This window comes from Rhinichthys klamathensis, unplaced genomic scaffold (assembly GCF_029890125.1).
Source record: "Rhinichthys klamathensis goyatoka isolate OS25496 unplaced genomic scaffold, OSU_Roscu_1.1 h1tg000053l_1, whole genome shotgun sequence".
NCBI classification, from domain to species: domain Eukaryota; kingdom Metazoa; phylum Chordata; class Actinopteri; order Cypriniformes; family Leuciscidae; genus Rhinichthys; species Rhinichthys klamathensis.
In genome coordinates this window covers 455,001-477,946 of record NW_026606598.1, presented here as the reverse complement: position 1 = coordinate 477,946, position 22,946 = coordinate 455,001, and the positions used below count along the sequence as shown (strand labels likewise).

General features: G+C 41.5%; 2 protein-coding genes across 3 annotated transcripts in view; one reads left to right on the top strand and one right to left on the bottom strand.

Moving 5' to 3' along the window:
* Nucleotides 1-18,977, top strand: part of gfra4a (GDNF family receptor alpha 4a) — a 148,439-nt gene extending 129,462 nt beyond the window's left edge. Inside the window, exons 6-8 of the mRNA XM_056248022.1 lie at nucleotides 9,389-9,523; nucleotides 16,493-16,674; nucleotides 17,692-18,977. Of these exons, the coding sequence (XP_056103997.1) occupies nucleotides 9,389-9,523; nucleotides 16,493-16,674; nucleotides 17,692-17,826 (452 nt within the window). The 3' untranslated portion in view covers nucleotides 17,827-18,977. The remainder of the gene's footprint in view (nucleotides 1-9,388; nucleotides 9,524-16,492; nucleotides 16,675-17,691) is intronic.
* Nucleotides 18,978-22,640: 3,663 nt separating this feature from the next.
* The window catches only part of atrn (attractin), an 80,013-nt gene continuing 79,707 nt past the window's right edge, over nucleotides 22,641-22,946 (bottom strand). For both annotated transcript variants that reach the window (XM_056248020.1, XM_056248021.1), the window contains exon 29: nucleotides 22,641-22,946. This exon is cut by the window's right edge and continues 1,548 nt beyond it. The gene's annotated coding sequence lies outside the window, so the exon portion shown is untranslated.

Genomic DNA, 22,946 nt, shown 5'->3' with positions numbered 1-22,946 from the left:
TGTCAAACTGACTCTAATGAGTGCAGAAAACAAAGTCTTACAAAACAAAATGGCTAGAAAAGGTGGGTTTTCACATTGATAATCTCAAAAACAAATAAAATGGGTGCCGAAAACAACGGTAGTGGCCTGTATGTGCCTAATGAAAGAAATAAAACAGCATAAATGAGAAATCTGCACATTTCACCACATGAATACATTACAATCCACAGTTTGAACCCTTCTGTTCAAATCAAACAGTAAATACACTCAAGAAAATAGTATACATTTGAACAAAGGTACAAATATTCTTCATTACTTATACATGAACACTTTAGGAGAAGAAAATGATCAAAACTCACTCTTATTGAGACTTTGAAGCACACAGAAAAAGCTCATGTAGTAGCTGGAGCACGTGCAATATCACGTGTGGCTGTTCTCCCCTCTAACACAGCATAAAGAACAATAATTACTCAATGTTCCATTAATATATGAAATAAACAGTGTTATTTAACATTTCAACAATTTTTTATAACATATTACAGATTAACTCACGCTCAATCTTCCTCTACGTCTCTGAATTCCCTTCCCCCACGGAAAATCACTCACGTGCAGGAACACCACACTCGTATAAGCAACTAAATCAACCATACACTCGACACTACCACACGACTGTTATCGCCACAGATTCACAAGTCAATATTAAACTGGAAATGTTCTTCCTTTAACAGTTTAATCGACTATTTCTCCCTCTGTGTGACTCCGTCTCAAACTGCGCTCTCTTTCAGTCTGACGCGCTCTCTCTCACCTGCGCATGCACACACTCTTAAAGGGGACAGCGCGCAAAGCTGAGTGAAAGGAAACATAAGGGCAAATCACCAGGGAAATTAATCAAATTCCAGGCTATTCCTGCCCTGGTTACACTCTCCCCTGCCTACAGTCAACGTCCTCGATGACTACAAATATGCTTTAATCATCCACTACTCCTTGTAGTTTTCCAGATGTGTACAAAACTATTCCAGCTAACACTTGGGAAAGAACATCGGGACTGAAAGACACAGAATTGCAAGCTGATTTAGGCAGCCTGTTTGGATTGCTATGAACCCCAGCAGTAGAGCGCTGGGTCCTGCGTGGTGAAGGACAGGGTACATCCACCTGGGTACTCTCTGCCCTGGGCTTCCGGGGAACAGGAACTGGCCTAGTCACCACCACATCCAATGCTGAATCCTTTCTTTCTGTTTTGGGCTGAGGGAGCTGTCTGACTATACTCGCCTCATCATCTACTTGCATTTCATCATTGCTCTCTGCCTCTCTTATTTCAGCATCATCCCCTGGCTGCTGCAACCTCCCGAGCACCTCGTCCACTGGATCCTCCTTAGTCCATCTGGTTTCCTCCACAAGCACACATTCTGCATCCAGTGCAGGCATCCCTTCTACCAACTCCGTGGTAGGAACTTTTACAGGTGTCACTCTTTTCCTAGGCATTGGCACAGGGACTGGTCTCGGACAGGGCCTGATGCCTGACCTATGCACTCTTTTTGCTGGACCGCCTCCAACCGGTTCCACGGTGTATGTTGTTCCATGCACCTCAACCACCGTATACACCGTGGGGGCCCAGGCATCCTGGATCTTGTTCCTGCCTGGGGGACGATATCTTAAATACACCTGCTGACCCACTGCTACCTCTGGACAATACACCACATTCTCACGCTTGGCAACACGGTCCGCTGCCTTTCTTTCAGCATACTCTCGTGCTCTGGAGTGTGCATCCTGAAGCCGTTCCTTATGGACAGACAACCAGGTAGGCTCTATCTCCCCTCCTGTCTCCTGACCCAACAAGGCATCTACTGGTAAGTGTGGCTGCATTCCAAACAGCATGTAGTATGGAGAGTAACCAGTGGAAGAATGGGGAGTCACATTGTAGGCGTACACCAGCTCAGGTAAATACTCTGGCCATCTCCGCTTCTTATCAGGTGGTAATGAACGCAAGAGATCGTGCAGAGTGCGGTTGAATCTCTCACACTGCGCATTTCCCTGGGGGTGATGTGGCGTAGTGCGGGATTTCCTTACCCCGTACAGCTTACAGAGCTCTGCAATAACTGCACTCTCGAAGTTCCTCCCTTGGTCTGAGTGGAGACGCTGTGGCACACCATACTTAAGGAACCATTCCTTCAGAAGGACCTTAGCGGTAGTGTCCGCCTTCTGATTACGGGTGGGGAACGCCTGGCTGAACTTAGTAAACACATCGGTTACAACTAAGACATTCTCCCTCCCATCTGATGCAGGCTCTAGTGTGGTGAAATCCATCGCAACCACCTCTAATGGATGTGACGCCAAGAACGGGGCCCAAGGTGCTTGTATCTTCGGCTGCGGCATTTTAGCTAACACGCATCGCTGGCACTCCTTCACCCACTTATCCACAGCATCACTCATCCCAACCCAATAACAACGCTGCTTGAGCAGGCCCAGTGTCCTCTCAATGCCCTGATGCCCCATCTGGTCATGGACACTTTGCAACACCAGCTTGACCAGACATGCAGGGAGCAGTAACTGTCGGCATTCCCCATTGAACACATCGTCGATGACTCTGAACAACAGCCCCTCTCTCTCTTGGATTCTATCCCACTGCTTAAGCAACAAGAGCACCGATCGAGACAAGCCTTTTCTCTCTTGATTTGTGGGTTTCCTTTTCTTGTCCCAGAAACACTTAAGTGTGCTGATGGTCGGATCTTCCTCTTGGAACTGACGAAGCTCATCTTTTGTGTATCCAGGTAATGTTGGGGTATTCTCCAGGAGTTGTCCCTCTTCATTCCCTTGTTCAACCATGGCTGATTGTAGATGTATTGTCCCTCCATTTCTAGGCCCTTCCATTAGCCCTGACAGATCAGCCTCCACTGCAGTCCCGGTGCGGAGCCCGCTGCAAATAGCCACACAGCCGTCGTACTCCGAATCTTCAGTTACCACCTCCATTCCCTCTAGCCCTGGTCTTCTAGAGAGAGCATCGGCTGCAGTGTTACACCGACCAGGACGGTACTGCACGTCAAAATCAAATACTGCAAGCTGTGCAACCCACCTCTGTTCAATTGCGCCCAGCTTTGCCGTGTTGAGATGGCACAGAGGGTTATTATCTGTTAAGATAGTAAACTTCGACCCCAACAGGTAACTCCTGAACTTTTCCCCCACTGCCCACTTGAGTGCCAGGAGCTCCAGCTTCATACTGCTGTAGTTCCTGTCATTTCGCTCTGCACCCCTCAACCTACGACTTGCATATGCTATCACAGTTTTCCTCCCCCCTTGCTGCTGGTATAGCACAGCGCCCAATCCCAGGTTACTTGCATCGGTCTCTAGCACAAAAGGTAGGGTGAAATCTGCATACCCCAGCGTTGGAGCACATGTAAGCTTCTCCTTGAGATGCTCAAAAGCCTGCTGGCATTCTGTCGTCCAGGAGTCCTTGAACAACTTATTGGCCTGAACAACGCTCCCCTGGCGAACACAAGTGTTGACCACATCATGGAGCGGACCTGCCACTCTAGAGAAACCCTCCATGAATCTTCGATAGTAACTGCAGAACCCTAGAAAGGATCGCAGCTCCTTCAGAGTGTTAGGGATCGGCCACTGCTTTACTGCACTCACTTTGTCTGGGTCTGTAGACACCCCCTGAGCTGATACAACATGCCCCAGGAACTTTACTTCAGACTGCAGAAAATGGCACTTTTCCACCTTAACCTTTAATCCAGCCTCCCTCAACCTTTTTAGCACAGTCTCAAGCCTCACTAAGTGTCCCTCGAATGTACTTGAATAGATAAGCAAATCATCCAAATATACAAGTACCATTTGAAAGACCAGATCACTCATTATGCCTTGCATGAGGCGCTGGAATGTTGCAGGCGCATTACAGAGTCCAAACGGCATCCGCTCATATTCATACAGCCCAAATGGTGTAATAAAGGCTGTTTTGTTCCGGTCCTTCTCATGAACTGCCACCTGATGATAGCCACTTGCAAGATCAATAGAAGAGAACACCTTGGCCTTGCTCAAAGCATCCAGACTCTCGTCAATTCGTGGCAATGGGAATGCATCACGTCTAGTTTTAGAATTCAGCTTCCTGTAGTCCACGCATAGCCGGAGACTCCCATCAGCCTTACGAACTAACACCACCGGAGAAGCGTACGAACTGGAGCTTTCTCGGATGACACCCTTCTTGAGTAGTCCGGAGATATGGTCCTTTACCTCCTCAAATTGGTTTGGGGGTATTCGTCGGTATGGCTGTGAGACAGGGAGGTCATCTTTCAGGGGGATCTCATGTTTTACCAGGTCAGCATAACCAAGGTCTTCGTCACAGATGGCGAACACATCCAAGTATTTCATCAGAAGTGCCTTCAGCTCTGCCTGTTGTGTAGGGGAACCACCTATCCGCACCTTCTCCAATGGACACTGTAGGTCACTCCCAACCCCTATCATTGATCTCTGGTTGACAGTTACTTCTTCATGATCTGCGGAGACACGATGGAATGTAACCTCACAGGAGCTACCCTCAAAGCGACGACCCTGGGTAAGTATACCGAGTTTCACCTTAGGCGGCAACCACACATCCTCTGGTGACAAGTTTACTACCTGCACTGGGAACACTCGCCTACCAGGTGACACCAAGGTAGGAACCAGGACCAGGCCTCCTGGCAACGGCGTATTGCCTGGTTCAAACAATCCTAAGCCACTGTCTCCAATCACTTCCTTGTGTGTTTTAGCCTGAATGGTAGCAACTGAGCCTGCAGGGACATACAACTTATGTGTGCCCACCGTCCGAACTATAGAGGTTGCCTCCACAGGGATAGCCTCTTGCACCCTGTTGAAAACGGCTCTCCAGTCAGCATCCAACGTCCCTTCCAAAGCATTGTCAAACTCGGCCAGAATCAACTGTTTACAGCGCTGCGCTATGTTCATGCCAAGTATGCCCGGGGGCACTGAGTCGGTCACCCCTCCCTCTTGGTCACGAATCACCAGGAATCCACACCCAGGTATAGTCAGACCCATTACCTGGATATCAAGTTCGACATACCCAAGGTAGGGAAGCGGCAACCTATTGGCAGCGGTTATCTTCAACCACTTGGTCGTACAATGCATGTCTTTATCTTCTCCATGAAGATGCTCTTTGAAGAACCTCTCTGTCAAAGTACTCACATTGCTGCCAGTGTCCAATAGGCACCTGACAGCTACCCCCCCAATGTGAATTTTGACTTCTGGGCACTTGCCCACTGCACGCTCCAGGAATCGCTCTTTGGTCAGGGTGCCACTGTTTGAGCCATCAGTGCCACCTCTCATTGCTCGGCTCTTCGCAATGGAGGCACACAGTTTCCCTGAAGACTCTGAGGCTCTGGCGCAGCTGGCACAGGGTTTTCATGGAAGCGTGACACAGTGCATTGCCGGGCTATGTGTCCAATGCCCTCGCATCTCAAACAAATGGGTTGGCCATCATGGGTATATTTTGGCTGAAACCTGGCCTTACTAGGTTTCTCACCCCTTGGGTCAGACTTCTGGATTGTGAGGTCGCGGACAGCATTGGTAAGTTCCCCGATTGCTTTCCCTTGTTGTGTAATTACCTTAATTACCTCCTGCAGGGCTACAGTCAAGTCACTTGGTACGGTGGCGGACATTCTCGCATGCTCTACATTTTCCCCCACACCCACTAGATTTCGGTTTCTAGCTAGATTAGCTGTACGGGGTCTCTCTTCCAGACACCACATAAGGGCCTCCTCACGGACTTCGAATAATGTAGCGTGAGGTCGCTCTCGAACCACCTTACGTAGTTCCCTACGGAGAATTGAATCCCTCACCCCCTCTATAAACTGATCTCTCAATGCCAGTTGCGTGTCCGGAACAATATGGGGTGACTGCTGGAGTGCAGCATTGAGCAGCAAGGACAGGGCGTGCGAGTAATCACGGAAATCTTCACCATCCAATTGTTTCCGTGCGTAAAATGCATGTAGCAACTGGGGGGTGCTTCGCTTTTCCCTGAAGGCTGCCCTCAAGTAGGAGAACATGTCTTGAGGTAACTTATCCTCCCCTCCCATACACAACCTGACTTCATCTAGAGCGGAACCCCTTAAGTGGGATAGGATAAAATCCACCTGATCCTCTGTATTTAGACCCCTCACTCTGATTACTCTCTCAAGTTCCTCAATGAAATCATCCACATTTTGGCAATCTTTACCTGGATCCCCACTAAAAGGTACAATTTGTCTTTCTCTAGGGATATACACATAAGATCTAGTAGGTACATTAGTCATGTTAGAAAGCGTCGACATTACTTGGTCATGTCTACGTCCCAACTCCAGGATCTGTGACTGTAGCTGCAAAATGGGGTTACCTCCCTCAATGTCCATTTCCGGAGCTGCAGCACCTGCACCTTGAATGTCCTCAGCCTGGGCGGCTGCATCGTCCATGCCCTCAGCGTCCATGCCCTCAGCATCCATGACTCGCGGTTGCAGAAAGTCTCAGTTCTTAAACAGTCAGTTCAACAAGCACCGTCCTTCACAATCTCCTCACACGCAGCAGTCCTGGTTTGCTGGCCCTTGGTCCTCCTGCAGCTTTCTGTTAGGATGGCACACAATCTTCTGCAGGTCCTTCTAGCACTCAGCCGCTCTTAACCACTACCGTTGTTTGCACCCTACTATTTTAGCACTCTTATCACAAAAATAAGCCAACCCCCAAACAAAAAACGGAACCCCACTCCTGGTACCAAATTAGATGTAGCCGTTCAAACGTAATGTCAGGGAATAAGACACAGCCATAACATCTAAAGGAAAGGGTTCTTTAATTCCTGACTGAGACTCGAAAGAGACACAGCGTTAATGCAGATTTTTTGTTCAGGCGAAAAGCAGTTTTATAAAAAACTTTCCAATAAGTGGAATTGGCAAAACAAAATTAACTGTCAAACTGACTCTAATGAGTGCAGAAAACAAAGTCTTACAAAACAAAATGGCTAGAAAAGGTGGGTTTTCACATTGATAATCTCAAAAACAAATAAAATGGGTGCCGAAAACAACGGTAGTGGCCTGTATGTGCCTAATGAAAGAAATAAAACAGCATAAATGAGAAATCTGCACATTTCACCACATGAATACATTACAATCCACAGTTTGAACCCTTCTGTTCAAATCAAACAGTAAATACACTCAAGAAAATAGTATACATTTGAACAAAGGTACAAATATTCTTCATTACTTATACATGAACACTTTAGGAGAAGAAAATGATCAAAACTCACTCTTATTGAGACTTTGAAGCACACAGAAAAAGCTCATGTAGTAGCTGGAGCACGTGCAATATCACGTGTGGCTGTTCTCCCCTCTAACACAGCATAAAGAACAATAATTACTCAATGTTCCATTAATATATGAAATAAACAGTGTTATTTAACATTTCAACAATTTTTTATAACATATTACAGATTAACTCACGCTCAATCTTCCTCTACGTCTCTGAATTCCCTTCCCCCACGGAAAATCACTCACGTGCAGGAACACCACACTCGTATAAGCAACTAAATCAACCATACACTCGACACTACCACACGACTGTTATCGCCACAGATTCACAAGTCAATATTAAACTGGAAATGTTCTTCCTTTAACAGTTTAATCGACTATTTCTCCCTCTGTGTGACTCCGTCTCAAACTGCGCTCTCTTTCAGTCTGACGCGCTCTCTCTCACCTGCGCATGCACACACTCTTAAAGGGGACAGCGCGCAAAGCTGAGTGAAAGGAAACATAAGGGCAAATCACCAGGGAAATTAATCAAATTCCAGGCTATTCCTGCCCTGGTTACATATGTTATATTCATTTAAGCCATGATGTTTGGTAGACGCATCAGGATTGACGTCAGGGATGCCATATGATATTTGCTAGTAAAGAGAACCACAGAGTTTGAGTTTGTGACATTAACAAATCTAGAAGTCAGAAATGGCAAGAAAAAGATAGTGGAGAGAAATAAAGAGAACAAGCACTCTGCCCTGGCTGTTAGTCATTACGGCAGTATTTTTCCAAGCGCGGTTGTGAAGATGTTGCACTTTTGTGTTCTGGGACAAAAGAAATCAATGTGTTTAAATGGGTCCCTATCAGACCATAGTGTTCTAGAGTGCAGCACCTCCACTTTTCCCGCTTTCAGCTGACAGCTTCTACACTCACTCACTCACACGCTGAAAAAGCAGTCATTTGCCCTCCCTACTGAACAAAGACAGTTCTAAAAGCTACAGAAATATATCCTCTGCAATCAATGTTGTAGCGCACTTATATAACCCACACACAAGATAAAGATTGACAGCTTTTCATATCTGTCTTAGCTGAGGGCCTATAGAGTAAAACAGTGATTGCGTTCAAATATTTAATCCTCAGTAATGTGAAAGTGTCTCTGTGCTGATGTGCGTCAGTCAGCTGGATTAGTGTTGACCACATGCATAATACAAGAAAAACAAAATAAATCAACAATAGCATTGGTGTATTGAAACCACAAGAAATAAAAATAAAATATATGTTTTCAAATATCTTTAAAAATCCGTGATTTGTTTGATGGACAACCAACAGACCATGCTGAGAAGAGCGAAGACTAGCCATAGAAGTTTGAACATAATGTAGTGAGTATGCTTTGAAAACCCAGTAAGAAGCGCATTACAGTAATTAATGCAATAAGAAACAAATATATTATAAAGTTTTCTGCAACTGAAAGGGATAGCATGAGAATAGCATTTTGCAATATCTAAGATAAAAAAATAAGTCTTTACAACATTTTATGAGTGTCAAATGTCAATGAAGAATCAAAGATCAATCAGAAACTCAAGTACAGAATCATCAATGGGTTCTTTGGCCAGCCTTATGGAGCTGATGAAGAAAACCAATAAGCATGAACCTCAGTTTTATCACCATTTAAACAAAAATGGCTCATTTCATAAATGGTTAAAAAAAATCTAAATAACGGATAAATGCTGCATGACCACTTAATTTGCACAAAATTTTCTTCAAAGCTACCTTGTTATTTGAAACCTTATCAATTTTATTTATTTAAAAGAACACACAAATCGGGGTTCTATAGTATATGTAGAAAAAAGAAAGAAAAAAATTATCTCTTTTTATACCATATTTTGTGGAAAATGCCAAATAAAGTTTGAATCTCTTTTTATACCATATTTTGTGGAAACTGCCAAATAAAGTTTGAATCTCTTTTTATACCATATTTTGTGGAAAATGCCAAATAAAGTTTGAATCTCTGCACATCTGACAAAGAAGATATTTTCCCATAATACAAGACTTATAACAGATGAATACATTTATGGGATACCATTATACTGGTACCGCATTTGGCTTTCTGTTTTGCAACTGATGTTCTGTTCTGTGTTATTTCTCTCTCTCTCTCCCTATAGGTAGCGTTATCACTCCAAACTACCTAGATAACTCAACATCCAATGTGGGACCGTGGTGCTCCTGTGCGGCTAGTGGGAATTTCCGAGATCAGTGCAACCACTTCCTCAGCCATTTTCATGACAACAATTGCTTGAGTGAGTTAAAACTTCTTCCCTGTTCTATAACACACATAAATATTATGGTCATTGTTGGATATTCCCCTTTGTGCATGAAGAGAGACATGCCCTGCATCCAAATATGCCTTCTTCCATACTATATAGGGGGCAAAACAAGAGCATGTGAGCCAAGTAGTATGTCCAAATTCACAGTATTCATATATCAGTGGGCAAAAAGTTTGATGGACACTTTACTATCTCATGGGAGAAGATTTTGGAAAGGCAGTGAAGCGACGCAAGTGACGCCATATAGATCACAGTGACAACATGACGGATGTCCGAATTTCATTCATCCTACACACATTCATATATAGAGCATACTTTTTTTGCGAAGCAAGTTTCAAACCAAATGTTGTGCCTACTATACAGTATGCGGCTTCACCATTAAAACAAATAAAAATCAATTAATTAAAAATGCAGTTAAGTTAGTAGTATCTTTACTTTGAAATAATTCACAGAAACTGGCTGCATTTAAATTCACTATCTTCAGTGAAGAAATTACTTTGCAACCTTTAATTGGTTTGCAGGTGTGTACTATAAATATCGTCCCAGACATCCACCATCTTGGCTTTGTCCTTTTACCTGACAGAAGTTCTATGACACCCTAACAACAACTGTGAAAACAATAGTGGGACTGTCCCAAAACCCACACTTGCAGTCTGCAGACTGTCCCAGGTCTGAAAAAATGCCAAAGCTCAGTGCCCTTAACACACACACTAAATCAACATTGCTAAGCGTATCCCATCATCCATAGTGTTCAGAAACTCGCATGCCCTAAAATCGCTAGACGTCATGAAATATCTTCCAGTGAACTGTAAGTTAAAGGGGTGATGAACTGAGAAATCAAATTTTCCTTGAGCTTTTGACATCTAAGAGGTCATCAAATTATAAGAATATCCTGTAAGTTTCAGAACTGAAAACGTCCTTGTTAGTCCAATAAAAGCTTTTATTGACACCAGGCTCAGCAAACGACTCGTTTTTCAAAGTGGGGAACTATGACGACAAAGAGGATAAAACACCACCCCCGCAGAAGAAGATCAACGCCTACTTCAACACGGCCGGTTTAGCCCCGCCCACCGATTCGCGCATTACACGAAACTCATTATAATATGCAAAACTGTTATCCACTCACAGCAGTGGGCGTTTACTTCCAAGTCTTCAATGCGAGACGCCCATAAAAACCGAGCGTTTTGAGCTAGGCTCAAAACTAGGGTAGAAAATAGCCTATTACTTATTCATTTTGATGTTTTTGAATGTAAAAACCAAGCGAACGTCATACGTTGACCTCAGACAACAATATAAAACCATTTAAAAAGCCAGTTCATGACCCCTTTAAATTAATTAGATGTTACATATATTTGGGAGTAAAGTGTTGAACATTTTATTGGAGCAGAGATGAGTACTATATTTTCCAGAATGTAAATACCTTTATAATGTAGATAATGCTTGTAAATGTTTTGTTTTATTTACTGGTATTTGCCATTTATTTTTGAATGTAGAAATAAAATGTGTCTTATACACCGATGCAACTTATCTATTTTTATTTTCTGTCAACAATGCCATTTTTATAGTGTATTTTGTCAAATTTGCAACTGCTTTCTAATCACTTAGTTATGTGGGGACTATTTTAATATAAGTAATCAAAAGTTCTACACTTGTAGTCTTCACATCAATATAAACACTTGGGCGAAATACAGGAAATATGTAATGAAAGTAGATAAGTGGTCAAGTGCAAAACTGCAAGTGTGGGTATTGGAGCAGACCCTTACTCAGGTGTTTTTACTCATGAGGAAGCATTTGGACCCATAGTTTTCATCATTTCGATTTGAATTCAACTTGTCAAATAAACGGCTCTTCTGCTCCAGTGGCCTCATGGGAAAGCAAAATGTCCATTGTTTCCTTGCTTCAGAATCCCAGCAGATGCAGGACGTCCTCAGGGTTTTGCTCACCTACTAAATCTCATTAATGCAGAGTATTCTGCACCCTACTCATTTCACATACTGTCTTTTGCGTGTGTAGCAGGGAAGCTCATATGGAGACAGGGACAGTCTCACACTCGGTGTACACTCATATACTTCAATTGACAAAAAATAGACCCAGGTGATACGATACAAGTGTCAGCAGAGAGACGTATTTGCATGCCTGTTCTTCACAGTCAGCACTATTATTGTGCAATCAGCAGCGCTGAGAGTAAACTCTCTTGATGTAACGTAATGAAGTTTCAATGCGTGTCGGTAATGAGGCATTAACAGCACAGGGTATCTTCAGCGGTGTGCTCAGCTCACGGCCCACTGCATCTCTGAGCCACTAATAACAAACACAACCATGTAAACACATCCATTTCACAGGTGGGCTGGTGCTGCAGTCTGACCGCTGAGATCTCGGAGATTAGCTCCAGCTCTGATCCAGAAGCGCTTGCTCCTAAAAGGTATTTCCGGCATTTACAAAAACTGCAGCGTCAAGTTTCCGCCATCCCTCCCTATTCTATCTGCGGGTCTTGAGGCAGTCCGGAGTGCTGGGTCGGTGTGTATGTGTGCTGATTCAAGCCTAAGCACAGCCTCTGGTGTCTTGGTAATTGAGCGTAATTTGGCTCCCTGCAGTAAAACTAATGGAGCGGAGACAGCCGGAGAGTAGCAAACAGGACAAAAGTAGCACAGGATAGAGGGAAACCGCTGAAAGAGCTTTTTGAGAGTGAGTCCATTGAGGCTAGTCCTCACCTCAGCTGTTACTGTACTAGTTTCGCTGGCTACACCGGCCCCCAAACCATCAGCGCACCCCTGGGACGACGATGAAATACTGGAGAGAGGTATTAGAAGGATTTCTTCATTCTGTCAGACTGCAGAAAAAAAGAGCTGAAGTCAGTGGGCCAAGAGCCAGGAGAACTGGACTTATATGGAAGTGATTCAGTGATTCACCAATGTAGTAAAAACGTGAAGGTTATGTTTCGTAAGAGCGCTTTCAATGTGGTCCGGAATGAGTGATGATTGTTTTGATGAGAAATGTGCAGGAAGAGTGACGGCTCCTGACTCTAGTCTTGGTGGTAAGCAGTAACTGCTAAGTTTTTGTGTGCAATGCTAGTAATAACATAATGTTAATTAATTTATGAATTGATTAAAGCTAGTAACTAAAACATTCTGAGTACCTTAGTGGCAAAACGTTAGGAACAGTTTTGTGCTTTGCTATGTTTGCTTTTACCTCCAAACTGAAGCAGTCTGCAGTGTTTAATCAGATTTACTGCATAAATGTAATCTGTTTTAAAAAAAAATTATCCATTTAATTTTTACCACTTCATGAGCACATTTTACAGAAAATTATATCATTCATCCATGTATCATTCATCCATGTATCCATGTATTCTAACAATTAATAAATACTAGTAAAAAATAGTTATAAATAAAACAAATAACATTCTAATAAAATAAGGATTCTTTTTAGCAAGCAAAATATATATCGTTAATATTAAATTACATCATATTTTCCATCTTATTAGCGAAAGCTATTTTCTGTGAATGTGTGAGACTTCAAATTCATTGGCCACTATAGGTGAATAACTATGTACAACAAAGTGCAGTGGAAGGGAGGGTAGGCGATTTGTTCCAGAAACATTTTTGCTATGCTGGATGAAAGTCACTTCATGTCCTGATAACAACCACTTAAGTGGTCTAAATGTATTTATATGTATATATATATATATCGTCTGTGGAAGACGTAGGACCATAAAATGTTCGTCCAATCATTGCATTCGGTCCGTTTTGAAGAAGGCGTGGCTTTGAAGAGCGCTCTAAAGGCAGGCTGGGATCTCATGCTTTCAAAGCTAGCTTGCTATTGCTAGCTGCTCCGCAAATTGCCTACCCTACCTTTAACAGTAAAACTTTTGTACGACTAAAATAACTGTAAGAGGATAACAACGGAAGTCTTGAACATTCAAGTTAAACTGCTCTTACTTTAAAAATAGTATATAATTTTTTAAAGGTGAAATGCACAAGTTTTTCACTGAATTAATCAGCCAGTCAGCGCTGTCATCATTTTTCTGTGGCTCTGTGGAGTAATTAGTCACATGACATTAATGACTCATATGATTGGCTCCAAAACTATTCTGTCCAGAACTGCCGCGAGTCTACAAGCAAATATTTCCTGTGCCAGCTCAGCAATTGCTATCAAAATTAGTAGCTAATGCTAACTGATCTTATGGTAGTTTCTTGAATCTCTTTAGTCTGAGCGAGCAACCGTAGCCTATCCAAGAGGGGCGGAGCTTATCATTTGGTCAGTTGCTTCTAAAGTCAGGGGTTCAGAGAGGAATCACCTCTTCTAAGCATTCAGTGCAAACTCCCCTCTGCTAGCTGCAGCCATTTACACCTCCGTCCACAAATTCATCCTGCCCTTCATCTATTCTATGAGAGAGAGAGAGACAAATAGAGAGTTAGAATACTGGAACCATATGTTCCACATCACTGATTAAACATCTTTATAGGCGTTGTCATCTATCTCCCTCTCCATCATAACATTCAAACATATCCTTTTAGCTCTGATAGAGAGTGACAATTCGTTTTTACATGGGCCACACTTATTGTTTGAGATTGATCACATTTACTAACAGGGGTGACTCAAATTTTCGTTATGGAATGGAGATATTAGAAATAACAAGATTTTTTTTATTGTCTTCAAGGATTTAGTGCCAGTTCTTTAATCTGATCGCGATTCCAAGAGTGCTAGCATTGTTAAACAACTAGTTTTCAAATCTGGTTGTGTTTATACAGGACATATCAACCAAACTCATTCTCAAAATTGAACGGTGTACTTTAATGAAGTCGCTACGCAGTTGTCATGAAAGGTGTATGAACAGGACTGTTTAGCGCGCTGTATTCCGTTTAGACACTATATTAGGTTGTTTCCTTGCTGTAATTCAGCTACGCTACGAGTGGGCAGCTTCAATTAGCATCAACTCATGGCGTCTTGCTAAACATTCAGAGACTAATCAGCTTCACACCATTTACACTCCTCCACATTACTCCACTGCTAACACTATCATTACGTTGTGTTATGACTGTTTATGATATGAATGTCAGATAATGAGGGCTTTAGGTGGGCTGGGGTGAAGGCTAACTGACAGAAATGATAATATTCCTAACATTAAACTTAACTCAATGCTTGTCTATAGCCCTGCCCCTACTTTTCAAAATACACAAAGGACGTAGTTATACAGTCTTTTGTATCCACCTTATTTTGCAACATGGAAGTAAGATATTCTTTGAATGTGCAAGACTTCCAATTCATTAGCCTCTGCAAATATTTGAAAATAACTGCAATAAATAGTAATACTATTTGCAACGATTTAAAACGCGTCATTTATACATTATTCAGTAATATTTTTTATTTTAATTTAAATTTTATTGTCAATCCTTCCCTCGCATCCTGTAACAAGTCCTTCCTCCGTGGGTCAAAATGACCCGAATCCCTAAAATTATACCTTTTTTTTTTTTGTCCAGAAAGCTTATATCATTTAATTTTACATTTTTTATATATTTTTTAATTTGGAGTTTTTTATTCTTTTTTATTTTATTTACCTTTAAATTACTAGATTTGATCAATAAATAATATAATTTAAGCACATTCTTTCAAATTGAATTAAAAATAACTCTCCAATTCATGCATAACCAGCTCAAAAGATCTCATATTGGGTCAATTTGAGTGTGTCTGTCGACCTCTTGAGGAAAAAATTATCTCTAGTATAAAAAAATACTAAAACAAAAATAACACTAATTGGGGGGAAAACGCTCTTGGTGCAGAGATGCATTAAACACTTAATGAATATTAATGGCAGGTTGTGATATGCTTTACAAGGACCCTGCACTATGTATAGTGCCTCTTATGATAGTAAAGAGGCACTATACATACAATAAGGTATTCTTTGGAAGTTACTCTCTTTCTTTCTATTGCTTCATCTCCTGTTAAGATCACAAAGATTAAGCAATTAGTGTTTCAAATTAAGAAAGAAAATTTACTCAACCACACCACTGTTTACCATTCATAAATCTCATCTTTCATTTTTTCCACAAAACACTTTCCTCACCACCAGAAATGAATACCAAGCTTAGTTCATATCCAGTGCCGTCCTCACAGACGTATCTTAATTGAGGTGACTTTCACGCCACTGTAATTTCAGACAAGTGACCTACTAGACGAGAATTAATCAATTCAGATTATTATCATTCATATGGCCTGTCACTGTAACTCTCAAATGGACTCATATATAGCCAATAAAAAGGGGAAAATGAAGAGGAGTGTGATTTGAAATCTGTATTTAGGTTTAATATAGAAGATAATTTTGCTGGTACATGGCTGACTGTAGAATATTTCAAAATGAATACACATAGGTGTTTTACTAAAGGTAAGAACATCAAGCATAAAGGTACTGGAGTAATCAAACGTCTTTCAAACCCACAGGAACAGAGGCTCACTCAAGTACACACTCCATTTTATGCAACCAGTCTTTCCCAAGGGAAAACACTGAACGAAAATAAAAGATAAGAAAGAAAATGGAAGACATGGGCAAAAAAATAAGGACAAATGCCAAGCCAATACAAGTGGGTTTATATACAGTACATATATATATATTTCTGGAGGGCAGGATTAGCCAATTGGTAATATAGGGATGTATAGTCAACTATAGAAATAGACTATATTTAGAACATGAATCAGATGACGGAGCTTGTGATCTTGAATGCTGTTCTGTCAACATCATTTATATATAAGCCAGTCGTTGTTTGGTTCCCCTGAGTGTGTTTTGTTGTTGTTGTTGTAGAAAAGCATGTTGATGAAATCCAAACCCATTTTGGAAAAGGGACATGTCTGAAAGAGAAAGCCCACTGAGGCATGACAGCCTTCCAGACGTGTTCATCTGCAAAAGGCAGGATGGTGAATGTGACTTTTTCCCCTCCCTTCAAACAGAGAACGCCATTCTGGCTTTCGGGAATGACACAGACCTGAAATCTGCGACCAACCAAGCTCCAGGCTCCAATACTAATCTTTACAACCAGGTCTTAGTTACCAGCACCGAGACGACCACTACCACCATTGGTTCTGCCATGGAGACCGAGCAGAACATTCTGCGTCCACAGATGCCCACACAGGTACAAGCCTTTATCCCGACTAGTCTGAGTGCCAGTATGTGTTCTAGGACCTTTTGAAAATCCAACTCGCCATGTTCCTACTAGATCAAAACCCATCTTTCACATTCTCTATTCATCCCAGTCAGAGCTTTCTTGTGAGAGAAAACAGATTTGCATTGTGTACGACATTGCATCCCCAAAATGACTTGAAATACAAGTCTTAAAAGAAAAAGAGAAAAAAGTATACCATTTTAATCGGATTTCATTGTGGATGTAGAATATGGTGATGCAGAATAAGGCATTAATATGTGCTTTATAAGTAAATAAGAGCCAATATCCTAGTAATATGCATGATAATAAGCAACTAGTTAATAGTGAGAATTGGACCCTAAACTGAAGTGTTACCCAAATCACATATGGTTTGGGTGTGTAAAAAATTGGAGTTCATTTTTCAAACAATTACATGGATTAGAGTTAGATATGCCTTTTACTGTATGTCTGTCTGAACAAAGCCATAGATATGTGTTTGTCTCACTGCTTACAGAAAACCATCCTACATGATTACTGTTGCTTGTTTCCTTGCCTGGCCAAGTAGCACACACACACACACACACACACACACACTAGTCTGGATTTATGGTTTTAGAGGGGTTTGGACCAGATTGGGAGACCAGTTAAGGCTAGCAAAGCACCTTACTGTAGACTGACTTAAGATGTTGTTTTGTTATTTTCTAATTCTCAACTTGTTTTAATCAGGACACATATTTTACATTGGAACACAATGCCGCAATCATTCAAAATTGAATTTTGAGAGCATTGTGCTCTCAGAGTGCCAATCATTTATGCAACTAAGCCTGTATTTATAATCACGTGCACATTATTTGATCTTGTATAGCTTTATTCATGCATCTATCAAGTGTTAGAAAGGACAGGATAAGATGATAAAACGATAAAATTCGTAATAACAAAGTGAAAAAGATCAAGCATAAAAAGCATATCATGTATCTAAAGCTCTCACTCGTTCTTTTTGTTCTGTAGATGAATGAGAGAGACAGACTGTGGGGCGACTCCACGCTCCCGCCCCCTGATCTCTATGACTCCAGTCCTGCTGCAGCCCACCTGGCCATGCTCATGTGGCTCCTCCCCTTTCTGCTGCTGGCTCTCCAACTTTAAAGTCAAGCAACCAATCAAAGCACCACAGAACCGGGACAGCGTGCGTGTGTTCATGAGTTTTAACTTCCACATCACAGCAACACGTTCAGAGAGGACAGCAAAACTCTTTAAATATATGAAACCCTGCTCCATTCCTCAACGCAATTTAGTGATTCATTGTTTGGATGTGCACATTGACTGATTTCAAGGGTTTAAATAATTGTGTGTGTGTGTGTGTGTGTATCTCTCATATTTTGGACTGAAGATTGTGCCCGTGTAAGATAAACCCCCCTCTCTCTTCAAAGCGAGCGAAAAAAAATGAAAAAAACATCAACTACCTGTTCATCATCCATATTTTAATATCTATTTTTCCCAGCTCTTTCGAATGGATGGTGTTGGTACGTGTGCTGTATATTCACCCGGATAGAAGTGTGTTTTGTGATGTTTGCTTGAAGCACAGGAACAAGTGGTAAGAGAGAGGAAACTGATGTAACGGACTAAAAGTGTCTATGATGAGCTCTTTCACGGGCTTCAGAGGGTTACAGAGACGTCTTTATTTTTGTAATGTGGCTGTATTGTTCAGATGTACATCCCACAGGCTGTTTCATCCCAGCAGTCCTCGAGTGCACGTTTGCTAAGAAAATGGCACAGATATGAAGAGCAGCAGAGGTTAAAGAACCTTGATGAAGGCCACGATCATTGAGCAGTTCTTGTACACTTCACCTGTTAATATGGGTGTTTGAAATACTGCACCAAACTGCTTATTGCAAATGGAAGAAAAAAAGAAGCACAAAACACCCTGTTAAACAAAGCACTTTCTGTTCATGTGAATTCAAGCAGCTTAATCATATTTCCTAACTCACTGTTTGTCTCAGCCAATCAAAACGAGCACAAGGGTCCGTCAATTGTCTCCGATGCCTGACGACAGTTTTCTGCGTCCCCATCCCTTGACCACTCGACATCTGCAGTTGTGTTGCTTTTTTTATTCTCGATTGTTCTGTGATGACGAACAAGGTGAGTGAAAAGTAAATGCTTTGACCCTCAACAACCTTCAGAGACTATTGACAACCAGCGACCGGCATCACAAAACGGGGAAAAACATTCCTGTCTAATGGGTTGAATTTGTGGATTTTACTTGTTATTACCTGAAAAATAAAGCTGCCAGATACAGATGTACAGAGTAATGTTTGGGTTTGCCAATATGTGTATGCGGTGAATAAGTGGCAAAGTTTGTTATGATCAGCAGACACTGGGGAAAAACCTGGAGCAATGGATGGTAAAATATGCTCAAATGAGTGAAAATAACTGAATGGAAAATACCGGAGAGATTTTCTTCATATATGATGTCAACATTTTTGTTGTCCCACAGAAAAAATCAATATTGTTGTTATGAATTATATCTTTAAAAATAGCCAAAATAGGTAATAATTAATCAAGGGGATTCATGAATGAGTGATGTTGTAATTCTGCAGAAATCAGTTCTGTGGCACAGATTGTGTGTGGTCCCGCTGATCAGCTCAAGCTGAGGGGGTAATGAGTAACTCAGGGAGTGAAGTAACCCTCATTTATTTGGAGCACAGTCGTTGCATTGCCACCTATGTGTATCGTCTGGGTCAGCACACACATCCACACTGCCCTTGAACAACCCCCAACAAAACGAAACACCCACAGGATATCTGAACATCTTGACTCGAGAAGGAAGAAAAATGTTCCGAGGGCTGGCCTACCAAATCACTCTGGAACCATGGGTTGTCATGTAATTCATGTGAAATGTATAGAATTCTTGCTCTCGGCCCAACCCGACAGCTAAGAAAGGGACTGTCTGTGAATAGAAACTAATAATAGGTAATAATAAAAATTACGATTTTACTTGACTTTCAAAAAATATTGACTACCAAGATAAACTTTTTTTTTATATATATATTATTATAAAAACATTTTTAGCAATTTTTACAACCTTGTTACAATTTGGAATGTTTAAATATAGTTTAAAACCCTTAATTGTCATTGAGTTATATACAATGTGTTTTAAAAAAAAAAAAGCATACTCTGGGTAACCAGGTTTAAATTAAAAAAGTCCCACTGCAGTCAATTATTTTATCCCTAAAGACTCATCTTTGATCATCAAAATGACATATATAAAAAAAATCCCTTCCCGCCTTAAAATAGCTTGAATGTAAACACCCATGCTTCAGTTAGCTTGAATGTAAACACCCTTGCTTCAACCCTGTGGATGAATATGCAAATTAGCGCCCGCTTCCACTCAATCAAATACCTGATCCACTCAACTGTAGAAAACGCTACATAATGGCAAGTGGAAATATTTGTTTAATTCAGCCATATACACTCACCGGCCACTTTATTAGGTACACCTGTCCAACTGCTCGTTAACACTTAATTTCTAAGCAGCCAATCACATGGCGGCAACTCAGTGCATTTAGGCATGTAGACATGGTCAAGACAATCTCCTGCAGTTCAAACCGAGCATCAGTATGGGGAAGAAAGTTGATTTGAGTGACTTTGAACGTGGCATGATTGTTGGTGCCAGAAGGGCTGGTCTGAGTATTTCAGAAACTGCTAATCTACTGGGATTTTCACGCACAACCATCTCTAGGGTTTACAGAGAATTGTCCGAAAAAGAAAAAACATCCAGTGAGCGGCAGTTCTGTGGGCGGAAATGCCTTGTTGATGCCAGAGGTCAGAGGAGAATGGCCAGACTGGTTCGAGCTGATAGAAGGGCAACAGTGACTGAAATAACCACTCGTTACAACCGAGGTATGCAGCAAAGCATTTGTGAAGCCACAACACGCACAACCTTGAGGCGGATGGGCTACAACAGCAGAAGACTCCACCGGGTACCACTCATCTCCACTACAAATAGGAAAAAGAGGCTACAATTTGCAAGAGCTCACCAAAATTGAACAGTTGAAGACTGGAAAAATGTTGCCTGGTCTGATGAGTCTCGATTTCTGTTGAGACATTCAGATGTTAGAGTCAGAATTTGGCGTAAACAGAATGAGAACATGGAACCATCATGCCTTGTTACCACTGTGCAGGCTGGTGGTGGTGGTGTAATGGTGTGGGGGATGTTTTCCTGGCACACTTTAGGCCCCTTAGTGCCAATTGGGCATCGTTTAAATGCCACGGCCTACCTGAGCATTGTTTCTGACCATGTCCATCCCTTTATGGCCACCATGTACCCATCCTCTGATGGCTACTTCCACCATGTTACAAAGCTCTAATCATTTCAAATTGGTTTCTTGAACATGACAATGAGTTCACTGTACTAAAATGGCCTCCACAGTCACCAGATCTCAACCCAATAGAGCATCTTTGGGATGTGGTGGAACGGGAGATTCGCATCATGGATGTGCAGCCGACAAATCTGCGGCAACTGTGTGATGCCATCATGTCAATATGGACCAAACTCCCTGAGGAATGCTTCCAGCACCTTGTTGAATCTATGCCACGAAGAATTGAGGCAGTTCTGAAGGCAAAAGGGGCTCCAACCCGTTACTAGCATGGGGTACCTAATAAAGTGGCCGGTGAGTGTATGTTTGAACCAGAAACTGAAAAAGGAAGAACGAGATATGCAAGGCCGTCTGCAAGTCGATGGGCAATTTATATTCGACTAGCTTTTGTCTTGACTACATTAGCAACACATTATTAGCTGTTTGACAATGTTTCGACCCATATTCCTGTTTGTTTGCCAGTCAGACAGCTGCCTTCTAAAAACCAGCATCTAGGAAGTCAGTGGAGAAAAGGCCCCCACGTTGACTGGATTGGTCACGATTTGCGACGGTACCGCGTTTTTGGTACAGTGCAGATTTAAGGAGAAAATATTCAACAATAGTGTGGACTGATTTGCACATGGTAAGCATGCATAAACAACATTAAAAACTTATTTTCACCGCAGGGGGTCCTTTAACTTATAGTGCAAATCTAGCCTAAAAGGTTTGAAAACGTCTGTCACTTAGCAAAGGACAGCTAGTTTGTAGTAATTTCCTTACAGGATTGAATGGCTGAGATTGACGAATGCAGCAAACACTATCATTTGTGTATAAATTGAGAAAATGGAATGCAAGGATTTACTTGTACTCACCTCACGTGATGCCATGATGTTGAAAAGTCCAAATGATGACTTTAATGGTCATGTAATTTAAAAAAATGCTCCTCTTTTTTTTTCTTTTTAAATAGACAGATCATTCAGTAACAGATGCCTGCAAAATGTGGGACAGCTAAATAGCACATTCATGATAATTAAACAAAATATTTTTACTACAAAGAAAATTGATGTATGATTTTAGTTGCATATAGTTGAGATCGTCAAGATCTCTGAGATGGCACAGGGCAAAATGACCATTTTAAGGAGGGGATTTGAGGAAAGTTCCACATCCTCTTGGAATATTTACAATCCCCGCTAGTGTATTTGATCAAATGCAAACGTAAAGCTAATGGTGAGAATTTCCATTCAATTATGGAGCAGCAAAGTATCTCTAATATATCTGAAGCGGCGAGACTTTGACAGCTCCCTCGTAATCCCATTTCGACTGCGTCTGTTCTGAAGAGGCTCTGGATCAAAGCTCTCGCCGAGCTGAGGAAGTTGTCACGATGTTGTATATCCTTATCCGCTTGCTGATAAGGACATAATGCATTTAATCTGGCCCGTTGTCAAACACGTTGAAATGTTTTACAATAGCACACTATGCTATGATAAAACAAATGTACATTAGATGCAGCAAAAGTGAGCTCTTTACCTCATTAAATAAATGATGGGTGATTGACAAAGAACACTACAATTTCACTCAACATCAGAACAACTGATTTACAGGTAGTCGTTGTCATTTTACCATTTAATTATAGACAAAATGTTCTATGTCATTCTTTATGTACACATAATTACAAGGTCAGTTTAAATTTTCAGGTCTTATTTTTTTCTTTTAAGTAGGCAGCTAGTTTAAAGTTTGTTCATGACATTCGCCATCTTACATACAAAAGAAGCTGCAATGCAGTCACATTTCAAAAGCCTGGGATACTCCTCCCTCCAAGTGCAGTAAGTTGCTTAACAGAGACGGCATTCACATTACTGTCCATCACTATGTACAAAAAAACTTGAGTGCACTTGCTGCTACATTATACAT